The 17,063-nt window shown below is 36.0% G+C and overlaps 1 protein-coding gene across 3 annotated transcripts in view; it reads right to left on the reverse strand.

Annotated features, from left to right (window-relative positions):
* Window positions 1-506: 506 nt before the first annotated feature.
* The window catches only part of LOC109047605 (RNA-binding protein 20-like), a 56,089-nt gene continuing 39,532 nt past the window's right edge, over window positions 507-17,063 (reverse strand). For all 3 annotated transcript variants that reach the window (XM_042749204.1, XM_042749203.1, XM_042749205.1), the window contains exons 6-14: window positions 12,265-12,408; window positions 11,766-11,897; window positions 11,607-11,686; window positions 9,824-10,436; window positions 9,436-9,531; window positions 8,661-9,210; window positions 4,044-4,151; window positions 3,518-3,639; window positions 507-1,117 (exon numbers count right to left, since the gene is read on the reverse strand). In XM_042749204.1, coding sequence (XP_042605138.1) covers window positions 1,049-1,117; window positions 3,518-3,639; window positions 4,044-4,151; window positions 8,661-9,210; window positions 9,436-9,531; window positions 9,824-10,436; window positions 11,607-11,686; window positions 11,766-11,897; window positions 12,265-12,408 — 1,914 coding nt within the window. In that variant the 3' untranslated portion in view covers window positions 507-1,048. The remainder of the gene's footprint in view (window positions 1,118-3,517; window positions 3,640-4,043; window positions 4,152-8,660; window positions 9,211-9,435; window positions 9,532-9,823; window positions 10,437-11,606; window positions 11,687-11,765; window positions 11,898-12,264; window positions 12,409-17,063) is intronic.

Raw genomic sequence — 17,063 nt, forward strand, 5'->3', positions numbered from 1 at the left:
TCACACGCTTGAGTCATTCAGACAATCAGAGCACACCTCGCTTTTTCAGAACAATGAGCTTTGTAAAAATCAGCGCATTTCAGAAAGGCTGGGCATAGAGGAGAAACTATAATGTACAGTGTGTGGAAAATAATGTGTTTTGTTGACCTTAAACTGCATAAACACATTGCATTACACCAAATACACCAAATAATGTTCTTTTTAGCAGCATCATATGACTCCTTTAATTTTTTTCCTCATTTTAAGTAAATCATAGCCATGTTGTTCTAATTCTTTCAAGTGTTATAATAGTATATTATACTTAGTTTTTGTTAATTTTGTAAATTAGATTTAATTTTTATTTATTTACTTTAGCTTGTTTTAATTTGAGTTAATTTTTTAATAGTAATTGTTTGGTTTTGTTTTCTTTTTGTAGTTCTTGTTTTTTTTTAACGTCTATATAGTTTTTATTTGTTATTTATTCATTTTCGTTTATAATTTAAGCTTTAGTTATTTTAGTACTTAAAGTTAAATTAATTAAATGAAATTGCCTTAGCATTTAGCTGAAATAAAATAAGTTTAAGGTATTTTTATATTTAATTTCAGTTAACATTTGTTTCAAGTTACATATTTATGGTTTTAGTTTGCGACAATAACCCTGATTCTTTCCCTTATTTTAGCTGAATCATGGCTATGATGAAACTAAATTAATATAGTGCACATGTTGCATGGACTACTTTTCATGATACTTTTATGGTGCTTTGTAAATTTTGTAAGCATAAAATGCTTCAATTCCACTGTAAAAAACAAACAAAAGTACTTCACAGAACAAAAAAGTAACGTGTTTGGAACTTACATTTTTCAGCGAACTTCTCTTAAAATATGTGACATTTAATAAGCTGATTTTTTTAACTCTTGAAAACTTTCATACAATTCATATTGCTATGAAATAGAGTATACAGGGGATCCAATTGCTCTGGTTCTCCTTGTGTCCCATCCTCTTTGTCCTGGTTTTGTGTCTCTCAGCATGTCCCAGCAGTGGTGCAGTCCTGATAGTCTCAAGTGAGCCTTATTCAGTGTTTGGTGACTCCGTGTGGAAGTTCAAGAGACTTTCCTCCGCCAGCTGCGACAGATACTTCTATAAAAACACAAACAATCTTCCGTTACATTACACGAATAACAGTTTACTTCTAAATTACTGCCATAGGAGCAGCCATGAAGCCTTGAAGAGCAACAGTTTGGTTTCTCTGACTAAAATGGCTGACTGGCAGCCTCTGTTATGATTGTTATACTCAAGTAAGTTCATGCTACATTTGGATATGGCGTGTTTCTGGGCTCTTTCGGCTTAGAGACTAAACTCTTATCATAAGCGTACTTTTCAAACCCATTTGTTTAATAACTTTCCACTGACAATGTCTACTAGTGGATAAAATGGCTGACAACTTAGTCTTACTAAGACTAATTTCATAGCAGGCTTTTTATTTATCCCTCCTAAAAGCGTATTTGTTTACCAGTGAAACAAGGAGAGTTGAAACAGAAGAAGGTCAAAATGTAGGAGGAAAGCAGGTGTTTCCTGTAGTGTTTACAGTCTCTCTCTTTCTCTGTCTGTCTCAGTTTCACCTGTCTTGCTCTTCTGGTGTTAAATTCCGCTGTCAACTTCTCACTGTAGTTCTTGTAAACTCAACACAGCTGGTGGACCTCAAGGCGGAGAAGTGAAGTATGAGGTGACGCTCTTTGGCCGACCGCTCTAGTCTGAGAGACATGACAACTGGTTGTGGTCTGACTGTGATGACGGGGAACGTCCGGCTCCTTGCCACCTCTACCATGTTGTGTTGGAAAGTGTGTTCGTCTGTCTATATGTGTGCGTTTCTGAAGGGTTATAATGAGAAACTATATCCCACCCTGAGGACTGGCGTCTTAGATCAGTCAATCTTACATTGCAGTCATTGCACTGGTGCGGAGTAACTAAGTATGTGTAGCCTTTTCAGTAACAAGCTTCTATTTCCAACAAGTAGCAGTGTAGCGTGGCCAAATTCACATTGTTGAATTTCGTATTTCACATTGTTTATGTTGCGTGCAGCTTTACTGCCAAGCGAGCTGACACAATAGGGCCTTTCGCACCGCAGGAATCTTTTCATAGTACCAGTACTAATTGTGGAACTACCCACTTTTGAGCGTTTTTGCACCGTAGCAACTGGGTACGATTTTAGTACCAGACTGCCTTTTTCGAGAACCAAATTAGCTCCTACTCCTGAGCAGGGTCTAACCAGCACAACTGGTACTACCATGACGTAAGTAGACATTGATTGGTCAAACGCATTCGAAAACACCCTTACCCGCCATTCATGTCACTTAAGTACCTTCCATGTAGTTGGTTATTTAATGTAGTGTGTATAATTTGATCTATACCGCTTGAAAGTTTGATTAATTCCTTTAAATCGGTTTGTTTTGGTTGAGTATTTTAAGTTAAATTTAGTTGATTTGAATCACTTATGTAGCTTCCATGTAATTAGCTAACCTGTGAGTGTAGCTAATCTCAGATGTACTGTTGGAAAGTCTGATTCATTTTAGTGAATTAGTTCATTTAGGAAGAGATTTTAAGAAACAGTTTACTGATTCAAGTCCCGTAACTCATCAGTAATATAGATAATCTCATATGTACCTTTGTAAAGTCTGATTCGTTTAAGTGAATCAGTCTATTTGAGAAGAGTTTTTAAGCACCAGTTCACTGATTTGAATCACTTATATAGCTTCCATGTAGTTAGCTAGTCTGTAGTGTAACTTTTCCCATGTGCACCGCTTGAAAGATTTATTCATTTGCATAAGGCAAGTTTCTAACCTAAATCTATTGTTATCCGATCAGTTTTTTTAGGCAGAGCTTACTCCAAATGAACAGCCAGAAATGAACAAGTTCAACCAATGACCCTCAATGAAAAGTTAATTGTTTTCCTACTAGCAAATGATGTCTGAGGTAGTAAAAGTTTTATAAATGGACCGTAATTCCAATCAGTAAAGTACCTGCTTCCGTCCGACACCAACTAATATTTGATACCATAATTAATCATCTTCTTTCTAAAGAATACTTGTGATAAATCTTACATGCCACACCTAACAAACAAAGTTTGTTTGAAAAAATGGTCTAATGGTATCACAATGGTTATGTAAAGGTACGCTAAAAAGTTTTGTTTCACTGGCATGTTACGCAAGTAGTTTTGGACTTCATACTGACACCTATAGGTGCGGATGTATCATGCAAACAAAAGCATTTTTGCTATTGACGAAATATCAGGCCTGCTTCAGTTTATTTATCACATACAAGTATAATATGAAATTCAGAAATTTGAAGCATATCGTTTTATTTTATAAATTCTTATGTTAAAACCTGTGTATTATTAGAGCTCTTTGAATCGCTTTTGGGTTTATGTGGTTGTGTTGTCATTGGTTGTTGTATAGCTTTTTTGAGATTGGGTTGTGTTGTAATGGGCCTTTCATATTTGTGTGAAAAGAGAAAGGAAGACTGTATCTTCGTATTTATGACCTGTAGGTTCCTGTAGTGAATTGTACTCCGACAGTGTGACGTCTTGGCTGTTTGTTCACTGGTGTAAAACAAACCACACAGGTTGCAATAAAACCCCGTCCTTGGCACGATGAACTCCACACCTGCCAAAAACAACAAAACCAACCGGAAATCAGAACGACACCAAACCAACATTTCTTTCTGAGGCACATTTCACATATCCGTCTCTGTGAGTGTGTGCAGGGGTGTAAAGTCAGCTCTTCTGTGAGGGAATCTAGTGCGTTAGCTGTGTGGTAATGAGTACACAAGTTTGGGCCTCGAGGGTGCAATTCACACCTCACTCAGCAGGATGACAAATGCTCCACTGACATCAGCTGGCCTTAAAGGCTTCAGTCACCCACTGAGAGCCCACATCACAGCCAGAGCTGTTCATTAGTGCTGCTCTCGCTGCAAAGCGTCGCTATTACTATTGCTCATGCTTTCTTCTTCCTGACCAAATGGCACTTGCGGCATTTGGTTTGACCCTTTTGACTTCTGGTGGACGTACCTAACGGTATGCTGTGTTCACTGATGGCTTTCTCCTGCTCCTGAGAGGGTGACGCAGCAAAGATGTCTGTTGCCTGAGGTGAAGGGGCCGGTAATGAGTCAGGAATATCTGGAATAGATGAAATACGTGTGATGAAATGCTTTAGTGTTTGTTGTGTATCATTGATTTAAGTAAATTTAATTTATTTATTTTTTATTTTTTTGCATCTGCAGCCTGTAAATCACATTAAACTGCCACAAAATGTTCAAAATTATCCCCTAAGGTTTTTGAGGCAAGTAGATTTTAAATACAACTTCTAAAAAAAAAAAAAAAATCTTGGATGACAGAATTTAACAAGTTTTGTAGGTTAAATAAAAAAATTATTTGTCAAAATTTCCAAATTTGATCAAATTTTGGTAGTTTTTTTACCTTGAAAACATTTGTTCTATCAAGCTTCCGCAGATCATTTGCTTTAAACTTAAAATTCTGACATTATTTACTTTGTGTCACAAAATACAAAAACATTATCATCAAAACGTCAAAGCTTTTCTACAAAAGCTTTGCAAATTTTATCAAGTTTAGGTGCATTTTAATAAACCATTGCTTGGTTTATTATAACAAATATTAGCAGGACTGTGCAAATGCAACAAATGCAGTTTAATCAGATATCATCTTGTGAGGTGGCATTAGTTAATTTTTAGGAAACTTTCAACTGCACACCATTGTTTCCGGCATGCAAAAATGAACAGCGTGAACAGTGATGTCTGATTCATGGGCAAATTATTCTCAAAAACTTGTACTTTTTAACAGGTCAGGCAAAAGTCTCAAAACGCAAAAAATAAATAAATAAATAATAAATAAAGGTTATTATCAAAATGTCACAGCTTTTTAAGCAAGTCAAAGTTTACTCAAGTGAAGTTGCATTTTTGCTTGGCTCATTAAAAAATATTAGTAGGGCTGCCTCTAAAACTGTTGCAAATGGCAAAAAATTGTAAATGCAAAAAATGCTGTTTCGTCAGTTTCGTCTTGTTGGGTGGTGTTGGCTAATTTTTTTAATAAATTTGAGTGCACACTAGTGTTTTTTGCATGGAAAAATTTACAGCGTGAGCTAGAGCTGTCAAATAAGTATTAGAATTTAGAATATTTGGCGAATTTAAGATAAAAATCCACAATCCAATGTTTTTGCATTCAAATTTTAGATGTGCGTTAATCAATGCGAAGAAGATCTTGTTAACGTCAAAACTGAAACCAAACCATTCACGCAAAATGCATATTTTTGCGCATTTTCTAGCGGGACACCTATCACCATTGTACTCACATCTCACACAAGAGAGATGCATGTATAGAAAGCCATGTAAAATTAATGTAAGGTCAACTTTTAAAAAAACATGTCTCGAAACTTTATGGCAGGTTTTTTCCCATTCCACTGCACCACAATTTTAAAAAGAAAAAGGTACTCTGTGTGATTGGCTTTCAGCCCATTGTATTTAACTGTGCATACATACATGATGCCATTTTGTTTATAATTGTTTAAGCAATTAAATTAAAAGAAAACTTGCTCAGTCAGTGAATCTGATCCGCTCTTGAACAGCAATCTTAATCGTATGATTCTGTAGTTAGACTACAAGTGCGGTCTTATTAGTGCAATTTTGCAAGCAAAAAAGGTCTATTGTCAATCTAAGGTCTATTGTCAGTGAAGCATGCATGCATGATGCCCAGCTCACACAAAAGTCACTTATAAACCAAGCTTTATCTTTTATCTTTCTGTTGGTCTAAGTTGGGAATTTACATGACCAAATCTGATGTGAAATCTGCATGGGGAAATCCTTCGCCCTCACAATATAATTCCCAATGTGGATTCCCATTGAAATGACAGGTTTTCCCATGCAAACATTCGCCAATCAATGGTAAGTGACACTTTTTAGATCTCTGTGAGGAACTGAGAACTACAATGGTATTAGTATGGAGAAGTAACACTCCCAAACTCCCCAGCTAACAGGCAATGTTTAGAACACTGGCTATTGTTCTGGTAAGGTTCTGTCAAAGTTAGGACTTCTTCCAGAATCAAAGTTACCTGGGCCCGTATTCACAAAACATTTTATCTTACCACTAAGAGTTCTCCTAATTAACAGTAAAAGTTTTTAGCTAAGGGTTTTCTCTTAAAACCTATTCACAAAGCTGCTGAGACCAACCTTAACTAAGGAACAGAGAGAAAACTTAAGCTAAGAGTAAGGGTGGGGTTGACCTCATTGCTATGGATGATGTCAGCATACTTACTAACTATGCACACAGTGATTGTCTGATAGTCTCTGTCAGAGATTTATTCATAGAAATATTGTAGAGCACAATATATGTTGCCATATACAAATAAAGGTTTTAAAATAAAAATGTTAATTGTCACATTCAAATAAAGATTTTCAAATGTAGGCTTAGTGTCACTAATTAAACAAGTAGGCTAATATATTCAACTTATTGACAGCTTCTTATATGTATGCTTCTCGTAAACAATTAGTCAATACGCATTAGGGCTGCCCTCAACTAAAGATTTTTCTGGTCGACTAGAAGTCGTTCGTTTTAAGCATTAGTTGACTTTTAATCACACTTTTATTAATAAACCATATAAATCATAATAATGAGCCTTTAATTGCCTACATAGCCAAATAAGCACTCGAACGCATGCAAAAAAGGCTTTTGGCACTAGTGCTTTTGCCTACATAGCCAAAAAAGCACTCGAACACACGTATGCATGTTTCATATGCAGAGCCGATCCTAGACCTAGACGGGGTGGGGGGGCTTGTTGCAGTGGAGTGGGGTATGAGTGGTTATGAACGAATGAATGAATCGCATTTGTCCGTGTTTCACTCCGTCTGGAATTGCGCTTGCGGAAAGCGATTGAGATACAGTGTCTTTTCTGCAGCTTGATATGCTTTCAACTCATTTTTTTTAGTCTCAAGCAAGACTATACACCATTCACATTACATGATTTTTTTTTAAAAACAGTAGAAATGGCGACAGCGCACCACATTAAAAGAAATTATAATTTTTCAAATGATCGTTTTCATAACTGCTGGCCAAATTCAAAAACGAAAATAAAATTAAATCATCTTTGAGAGCAAGGGGGCCCCCTGGTGTTTCGGGGGCCCTAAGCAGCTTGCGTAAAGGGAGGATCAGCTCTGTTCATAAGGATTACATAATCTGAGAATATTTGTTTTCTGTTTGAATTGGTTCATTTAAAAGTTTCATTCTCTGTAGATATATTTTTCATGTCTGTAATAAGGCAAGCATACACAGAGTTTCGAAGTGACGCACACAAGTTCACAGAGTCCGAGACGGCAGAAAGCGCATCCTGTTTGCTTTCATTATTTTACAAAAACGCAACATTTTGTTGTTATTCAAGTAAACGTAGAGTCTTTACAGATACAAAAGATGCATTACTCTTATCTGTATGAGCAAAAATGATGAAGTATTTTAAGAGCAAATGATCGCACAGGTGCCTCCATCTGTCCTGCAGTAGCCCAAGCGTGCTACTGTTCAGCTTCCACTCTCCGCACAGACACGTGAACTGCACACTTTTTTTCTAGGCTAAAATTAGATTGAGCTGCCATGTTAAGTTGCTACCTCATACATATTTCAGATGATAAGTCATATTTGAGGTCGATGAATGTTAGGTGAGCATATGGATGTCCTTACCGATGTAATATATTAGAACATACACCAGCCATTAACGATTTGTCCATCATGGACTGTTTGATTTCGCAACTTCATGTGGATTTTTTTTTTTCTGCGACTAATAAAATTTTTGTAATATGCATATAAACAGCCTTTTAATGAGCAGAGTAGAATACTCATGGCTGACAGTAAGACATGCAAACATAAAAGAAAACCAAACTGAACGCGAGAACAGCTATATATTAAGGATATAATCAAACATTTGGAGTTGGGATATTGTAGTTGGGATAGACGTTAAATTTTTGAAGGTTCTTTTTAATAGGTTGTTTTTATAATGTTTTTATTAAGTGTTTGTTTTCTGGGGTAGGTTATTTTAGGATATTTCAGATTTGGTCTTAGTGACTTAGGGGTCCTCTTCACTACTCCTAACGTTTCACAGATTTAGGAGCTATTTTTAGTGCTAAAATGCTTTGTGAAATACTTTTAGAATAAAAATTTATGAGTCTTATAATTAGGACTGATACGCCCATTATTTTTATGATTTTCTCCTAAATCGGCGAGTTATGAGCTACTTTTAGCCTTAGGATGTTTTGTGAATACCGGCCCTGGTCTTTAATAATGTTCTTAAAATGTTAGCTCTAAAAAATATATATTTATATATTATTCAGGAACAATGAATCTTTTTCCTGAAACCTTTTAGTTGGACGTGCATCTAATGTTTTTTTTTTTAAATGTTGCCATTTTAGAATGTTCAGGAAACGTTCAAAAGTAACGTTCCCATAATGTTTGCAAAATGAACAAATAGTTTGTGGACGTTTTGGAAGTTTGAAATGTACAGAGAACATTCAAAAATAAAATTTTTATAACTTAATGGAAACATTATCAAAACGTTCTTAGAACATATTTTCATTAGCTTGGGACTGGGTCATTATAGACATTCACTAACAAACTAAAGTCAGTTATGAGTACCTTTCTTCTGACTGTCCTGTTTGAGACATGGTTCCTTGTTGTCCATCTCTGCTGTCTTTCTCTCATCATTACTCAAGTCCTTCACTTTCCCACTTTCACATGTGCTGATGTTGTTTAGAGGGTCAGCTGCTGTGGTGGTGTCGATGTGTGTGTCTAGATGAGTGGTGGAGCAGGTCTCCTCCGAAGCGCTCTTGAACTCTTGGGATGGGATGCAGTTGAGTTGACAGACCGTTTGCTCTGGGGCAGATGGTCTCTCTCCGGGGCTGGACTGAGCACCTCCAGAGCTTTCTTCTGGGACCAGATCCAGTATTGGAAGGGTAGGAGGGTCCACTGTGGTCTCTTCGCCTTCTGCTGGGGTCTTTGCATTTGGTTTAGGGCTGTCTGCTGTCAACTGACTGAGCTTGACTCTATGGTCCTCCTCGTGAAGATCAGGTAGATCAGGTTCAACTATAAAGTCGTCCTCTCCTCCCACTTCATCTACGGTCACCAGTTCCTCCATGCTTTTAGGATACCAACTCTCCTCCTCTCCATCATCTACACTTTCTAGTCCCTAAAAACCGGGAAGCATTAGAAATTAATACTTTTATTCAGCAAAGATGGATTTAATTGATCAAAAGTGACAGTAATGATGCTGAAAATTCATCTTTGCATCACAGAAATACATTTCGGAAAACAGTTATTTTAAGTTGTAATATTTCACAACATTAGTGTTTTTACTATATATTGTCTAAATGACATAACGCAGATTGGTAGATGAATGAATTAACATGTTTACCTCACTGTCACCACCTCTGTCACACTTTGAAGACTCTACAGGTTTGCTGTTATGAGGAGACGATGATCTTTCTTTGGTTCTATATTCTTCTTCCTTCTATAATACAAAAAACAGTGCTATAAAAATATTGTCTATAAAGCGCATTTTGATGTAATGTAATATAATATATTTAAAATTTTTGAAAGTTCATATATTTTAAATAATATATAATAATAAACTAAAATAATATAAAGATATTTTATCAAATATATGAACTGAATGGTAATATATTTTACATTTAGATATTTAATATTCTTAACATTCTGTGTATAATTTCAAATTTTGTGATTCAGAAATAGTATTATAGTTGTTGTTTAAATGAACCCTACTGAACTGAAACAGGGCATGCCTGATTTTCGGACTCCTTCTCCTCCCTGTCTTGTCTCCGGCTCGGCCTCTTGCTGCGTCCTCTGTCTTCAGCTGTCCGGTTGGAGTGTGTGTCGTCCGTCACGTCTGACTCTGAGTGTCGGGGTCTGTGGTAGTCGCTGTCTTCCCTTCTCTTTGTTTTCCCCTCATGTCTCTGATGTTGTGGCCTGCTCAGTTTATCAGTCTTGTACAGCGAGTCTTTCTTGTAAAAGTCATCTGTGGAGTGATAGGAGGAGAAGGACGAACCCTGGGGGCTTCCGCGGGGGTACCAGTCCCTGCCTCGCTCGTCCCCGGGGCCCATACGTGGGCTGTTCCGGTCCCCGGTTTTAAGGTAGGGTTTCCTGCGCTCAGATAGCCATCCGTTGGGTCTCTCTTCCTCGTTGTTCCTCCAGTCGTCTCTTTCACGGGGGTCCTCATCACCTCGGGAATGGGATGTCCAATCCCGGCGGGGCCCCATGTCATTGCTCCAGTCAGGCCGACAGGACGGCCCCGGGGGACTGTGGGCAGAGCTACAGGAAGTGAAGCTCGGACTGTGTGAGCGCGGACTCAGAGAACGGCTGACTGGACTCCGTGATCTGGCACGCTCCGGCAAATACCTGCAAAATTTTTTTAATTTTTTTGGTTATAGATACTGTAAAAATTAGGGCTGTGCAATTAACTGCATTCGATTGTTTTGCGCATCTCGACAGTAAAGCCGGTCCCATAATTAGTACTAAATCACCATCACCTGCTTTCAGATTGAACAGCATTTACTACACAGAGCCGTAGTTCACTGACAAGCTAGGCGATATCACCTTCGAAATCGAATGTGATTAATCTGCGATTATGAACACGATATTGCCTAATTGTCAGTGAACTACGGCTCTGTGTAGTGAATGCCGCTCAATCTTGAAAGCAGGTGATGCATATTTACTACTCATTAATTGACCGGCTTTACTGACGAGATGCGCATTACAATTGAATGTAATTAATTGCACAGCCCTAGTAAAAATATATATTTATCATCATAATTAATAAATATCATTACGTTTTTTTGAGAAGATGCTTCACGTCATTTTACAAACTGAACTAATATTTCTTTGTTATGAACAAGACAAATTATCTGATATTAAACTCTTAAATATTATATCAAATTATAAATATAATAAATATGATATAATAAATGAAAAAAATTTAAATATGTTATTTTTAGCAATTTATTTTTGCATTTTCAATTTAGAAAATTCATACAATTCTAGATCTAAGTATTCTATATCTACTATATTTAAGTATCTAAAATTAAAAAATGCAATTTTAGCTAATTTATCTATATTATACATAAAATAGAAAATTTTAATTTAGTTAATAATTCTATATTATCACACAGTCATGAAGATCTACCAGGGACATTTCTTTGATGTAATTTCCTTTGTAATGTTTTTCCCTTCTGCATGTTGGTCATACCACATGATGCAGATTTCCAGGACATATAAAATATTATATAAAAATTATAAAAAATAAATGATAACAATAATAATATGATAGTAAAAATTACTATAAACAAACTACTCAAATCACCCTGACATTTCAGACCAAAACCCATTTTTAGTTTTGAATTTTGATTTTAAACTAATTAGAAGTTCAAATCATTCTTCGATGATAGAAGAGATGTATTTATTTCATTATAAATACGAATTGGCATTTTTATGTATCGTAAAATAAATCAGTAGATCCAGAATTTAAAAAACGACCCAAAAAGGCTCAATATGAATGTGTCCTGGTCTCACCTGTCAATCCCCTGCATCTCGTCTTGCTCTCTCTGGGAATTGATGTCTTGGATAATAGAGTCCACATCTTTACCTGGTTTCTGGATCAGAAAGGAAAACACTCTTGAATTGGGTTTGTGTGAATCCTGTGATCTCGATGAGGCCAGATGAGCTTCATACCTTCAGCTGCAGCTCCTTGTATCTCTTGGACATGCGGATCAGTAGCTTGTGTCCGTTGATGGTAGCCGGCTGCAGCTGGTAGTACTGCACCATCGCCTGCGCCGCCTCCACATATGCCATTTCTAGAAAAGCCTAACGCCAAAGATAAAATCGTGCACGAACATAAAATGTGTCAGATGTGATCCGAACAGATCTTCTTTTTAATTGTGTAATAAATCTTCGAGACAGTTACAAGATCAATTCAATGCCAAGCATTTCAGGCACATGTCAAACTTGGCACTGAACATAGAATTTGATCCAGTCTGTACTAAAAGGACCAATCAAAAAGTCAAATTTGATTAACGAATCGGGGTGATGGAGACATCATCGGTGTCAGGGTTTAAATGTACGAAGATAAAGTAAATAAAGTGCTTGCAGTACTCAGCCTAGCGCTAACATTTTATTTACGACAAACTACGATATATCATTGCCATCTTCATTCAGAGCTGAAATCCCTTACCTGATGCGTTGAGCGCATGAGGATGTAGTTGGTCACTTTGCCGAAGGGAAGCCCTAAGTTAATGACGTCATTCTCCGTGCAGCTGCCCTCTGGGAGGTTACAGATGTGCACGACGCGTCCAGGACATGGTTTACGCTGAACAAACTGAGAGAGGACACGTAGATTATTATATATTCTGTATTAAACATTTTAAAAACTTCAACAATATATAAATGAAATATATGTGAACATTTAAGATATCTGTGAATAGCAGTTGTGTTCATGTGTGCTCAAACAGCTCCATTCTGGCCCCTGCTGTGCTCACTAATGCCACCTACTGCTGCTCAAATACTACATTTATGCATATATCTATGCATTCTTACTGAATAAAAGTTTTAATTTCTTTAAAAAAAAAAAAAAAAAAAAAAATTACAAATAATCTTACTTACCCCAAACTTTTATGGTACGATATATTATACCTTTACCACAATATGAACTAAAATTATATGTAACTTATGTATTTCATTCTACAGGAAATATAATTTAAGAATTATATTTTCAGACTACCTTTTTATACCTGCACATATAACACAATCGAAAATACTCTAAAAAGCATGTCAAATAAAGTTTTCATGATGGTAATATAAGCTGCAGTAGGTAGGATGTGTACAGGGAGTTTTTTTACACGGAGGTGACAGGATTTGATTGACAGCAGCAAGTGTGAGAGGCGCTCATCCCACATGAGCACAGGGTCAGAGACGAGGGTCAGTGTTTACACTGCAATTTACACACCATAGGAGGAGTATTATAGTGTAAGCACCACAGAGATCCACAGAGAGCGTGAAAACCGATTAATTATCATCAGCACCGATCGTGAGAATGAAAGCAGTGAAGCTCATGACGATCCTGTCATCCGTGTAAATGATTCAACTGTTGGATTCAGACCGGATCTCAAAAAACTGCCAAAAAGGCACAGAATGTGACAACCACTTACGAATTCAAAGCCTTAAACCAATGTTAATCTGGACACAGTTGATTTCTGGGTTTATCTGCGGCTGGCTGCTGACCGACTCTGAGCTGAGCTCGTGATAATTCTGTGAATGGCTTCCTGCCAGACTTTCCCTTTGGCCAAATGTGCCAAAAAGGTCACATTAGGTCTGCCTCCATTAACACATGTAACTGTGAATGGCTTCTGTGTGCTGGCCTAGTAAAATGTAACACCAGTGTTTTGGAGTTCGTTCAGCTTTTTGTAGGCAGTCAAAGATTGTTGAGTGGCTCGATGTTCTGGCAGTGAAGGTGATTAGATTGAAATGCTGGGTGGAACATAACTCTAGCAGTGCAGTGAAACCCTGAGGGGCTGTGGCTGCTGCTGATTGGCCAGCACGGAATGCCAATTAAAAAAAAAAATTTATGATTTATGATATACAGCGATCTGTTGCGTCACATCACAGAGCACCAAAATGGCATTTACTGTTTGAATTTCCTGAAAACAAAAATATATAAAACTGGAACTTTCCAATTAAGTTTTACTCGTGCAGTGGTTAAAACAATGCTTTATTTATTCAATACACGTGCGTACTGAACCAAAAGACCCGTTCCAAAAATGTTCTGTACAAATACGTATACTGTTACACCCCTATTTACTATGCTGAGCTGGCCGTGATTTGTAAACAAACAGAGCAATGTTTTGAAAGCATCACAGTGTAAACTGGCTTCAAAGGCACATTTTGATGCAAAATTAATTTACAAATGGCTTAAAGTTGTCTCTGCTTATTAAACTGCAGTGTTATTTAGTAGCAGGATACTATTACACTTTTTATTAATATTTTGAAGTATTTTATATTCTCAGGTGTTGTTTTTTTAGAACATTAACCTAGATTAAATGAAAACAAGATATACTGCCTTCACCAGCTTATATAAAATAATCAAATTTCTGACTTTTATACTTTAGTTAGATCACATTAAATTTAGTTAACGTTTATTTTTTTTTTTTATTTAAAGTATTTGTTTTTTTGTTATTTTAATTTTTTGTTTTTTGTAATAACCCTAAATTGTGATAAAGTTAAGTTGTGATAAAGCAGTTTAACACTAAATAAAGATGAGAAATAACTAGATAACTGAGACTAGATAACTGTTAAAATGTTTTCTGTATGCCAACAAAATATTGGAATATTTCTATACAATATAATTAATGCAGAAAATCAGAATAATACAACAATTATTCTGGATAATTTTGCCACATGACATGTTAACGGACAGTAATATGAACAAAAATTTCCTTATGAAACATACTCCAATTATCTTTTTTTTTTTTTTGTAAATAGAACTAGTGTTGAGATATGTAACATATATGATGTATTCAGTGTTACCATTAAAATGTAACTGAATTTTCCTTAAAGCAAAAATATTTTTTCAGTCATTGTCTGCCAGCATCTGTCACCAGTGACAGAGATTTGTTTCTCTTGTTATAAAAATGCAATGGTACTTTGATCACATCTCTTTATGCGACTGTAACAGAATGCAGTTGTGCTGCATTATGGATGTCACACTTGGCAAGAAATGAAGAGATATGTCATGAGAACCATCATTAATTAGGAACACGAATGGCATTCTCTTTGGAGATCTAGACATGACGGCACCATATCACACTATAGATAAATCTGTTTGCTTATCTAGAAAGGGTTTAAACTGCTTGACATGGGCCCTGAAACAGGTTCATCTGAAATCTATAGCATGCGCTTTCTGAATTTCGTGGATCTCCTGGCATTCCCCCCATCAGGAAGCCTTTATCCCCAAAGATCAGGTTTCGATTCTGTGGACTGAAATTGAATTCCCAGCCTCAGAGCTTTCAGAGAAACCTGGAACACATCACACAAATCTTGATAACTTGGCCAGACGGTTTGATCTGTTGAAACCCTGAATTTCCGTGTGTACTGATTTCTGAACCAGAATCTGTGCATCCTTTCACACGATAAGCTGAAAAAAACTAAACGAGTTATAAAAGCACTGCCGATGTACAGCTGCTGTAAAACAGGTGGGTTTAATAGGAGCTAATATTAGCCCATGCTTTCACCTCTCCAGTGGACTAAATCGTAAATAACTTGGCTAAAAAGACCACCATAAAGAATCTTTGTGTGAGTCTTTGAATCCACAAGCTGGCAACCGCATAAAATACCATCCTGCACAGGACATGGTTTCAATTATAGGTGGCAGACGTCTGTGCAAGGTCAGAGCATCTAATCCGAAACAATGCTTCATGCTGTCCATATGTGAGGACCCATCAGTCACACTCAGCCGTCTGTCTGAGCGCGACTCACATTACTACAGTTCATTTATCAAGGATCCTGACAAAAAATTTATCACAGTTTCTACACAAAATTTCACAGCACAACTTTTTCAACATTGATAAGAAGAAAAGTTTCATGAGCAGCTTTGCCATGCAGGAATAAATTATATTTGAAAATATAATAAAAAAAAAAAAAAATTCAATTGCAGTTTTTATTTTTCAAAATATTACATTAATATTAAAATATTAGTCTTGGTGAGCGTATGAGACTTCTTTCAAAAACATTAAAGGAATGGATCTCCCAAAAATGAAAATTCTACTTAACCACGTCATTCCAAAGCCGTAAAACCTTCCTTCATCTTCGGAACACAAATAAAGATATTTTTGATGAAATCCGAGAGCTTTCTGACCCTCCATATACAGCAAGGTAACTGATGCGTTCAAGGCCCAGAAAGTACATTCATTTTTGGGTAAACTATCCCTTTGAAAAAAGCATACGACACCAAACTTTTAAAGTATAATTATTATTGACCAAATAATTATTATAACTATTATTTTTATGACTGTAAACTGTGATTGTAAGGCGTATGACATTCTCTCTTGGTAACTCTTGGTTTCAGTCTCGGTTAATCTCTGTCTTTTCTCACATAGTTTAGAGTCCTTCACCACAAGATGACTTTGTTGTAGTTCTTTAGCCTTGAATCCACAGGCCTGCTTTGGCTTGCTACACTAAACTTACATATGCAAGTCATTAAGATTATAGTCTATTTCTATAGGATATAACGCAAAAAAAAGTTATACACTTATATTAAAAATTACATAAAAAATATCATATTAATAAGTATAATTTGGTAAATAAAAATTGGCTTTAAATAATGTGGAATTATTTAATTTGGCCAAGTAACATTTATTTATTTTAGGAATTACAACATAATACAGCACAAGAACTACAGTCAGGCTCACACTGATGTAAGAGATTCAAACCAATAACCCTTTACTGAAGAAAACCTCAGTTGAGCATTTACTATCTGAAAAAATCTCTCTTATTTTGTCCTAACTTCAAAAATCTAAACCAAAAACCAACCCAAAATGGGTGGTTTTATGTCGACATGTTTCATTCATTTTGTATTTTTTATTCTTTTATTGTGTGTTTTTTGTTCTGTCATTCTGTTGCACTGCGGAGGTTCTGTCACGAAAACAAATTCCTCGTATGTGTAAACATACCTGCCAATAAAGGTCATTCTGATTCTGATTCTGATTCTGGAGCTTCTGTCACGAAAACAAATTCCTCGTTTTTTTTATATTTATTTATATTTATGTTTATTTTTTATATATATATATATATATGTATATTGTATATATATATTGCTACAACTGACATCAATGATCAGCACTGTTTTTATAGATATCTGCAAAAAAAAATGTTATACAATTTTTTTGTCAATAAATATATTATTAATGTAATGCAATGTAAAACAAAAAATTAAATTAATTAGTAATGTTATGTATTCTGTCTGTGATACTGTGCTTTGTA

The sequence above is a fragment of the Cyprinus carpio genome, chromosome B22, assembly GCF_018340385.1.
Source record: "Cyprinus carpio isolate SPL01 chromosome B22, ASM1834038v1, whole genome shotgun sequence".
NCBI classification, from domain to species: Eukaryota; Metazoa; Chordata; class Actinopteri; order Cypriniformes; family Cyprinidae; genus Cyprinus; species Cyprinus carpio.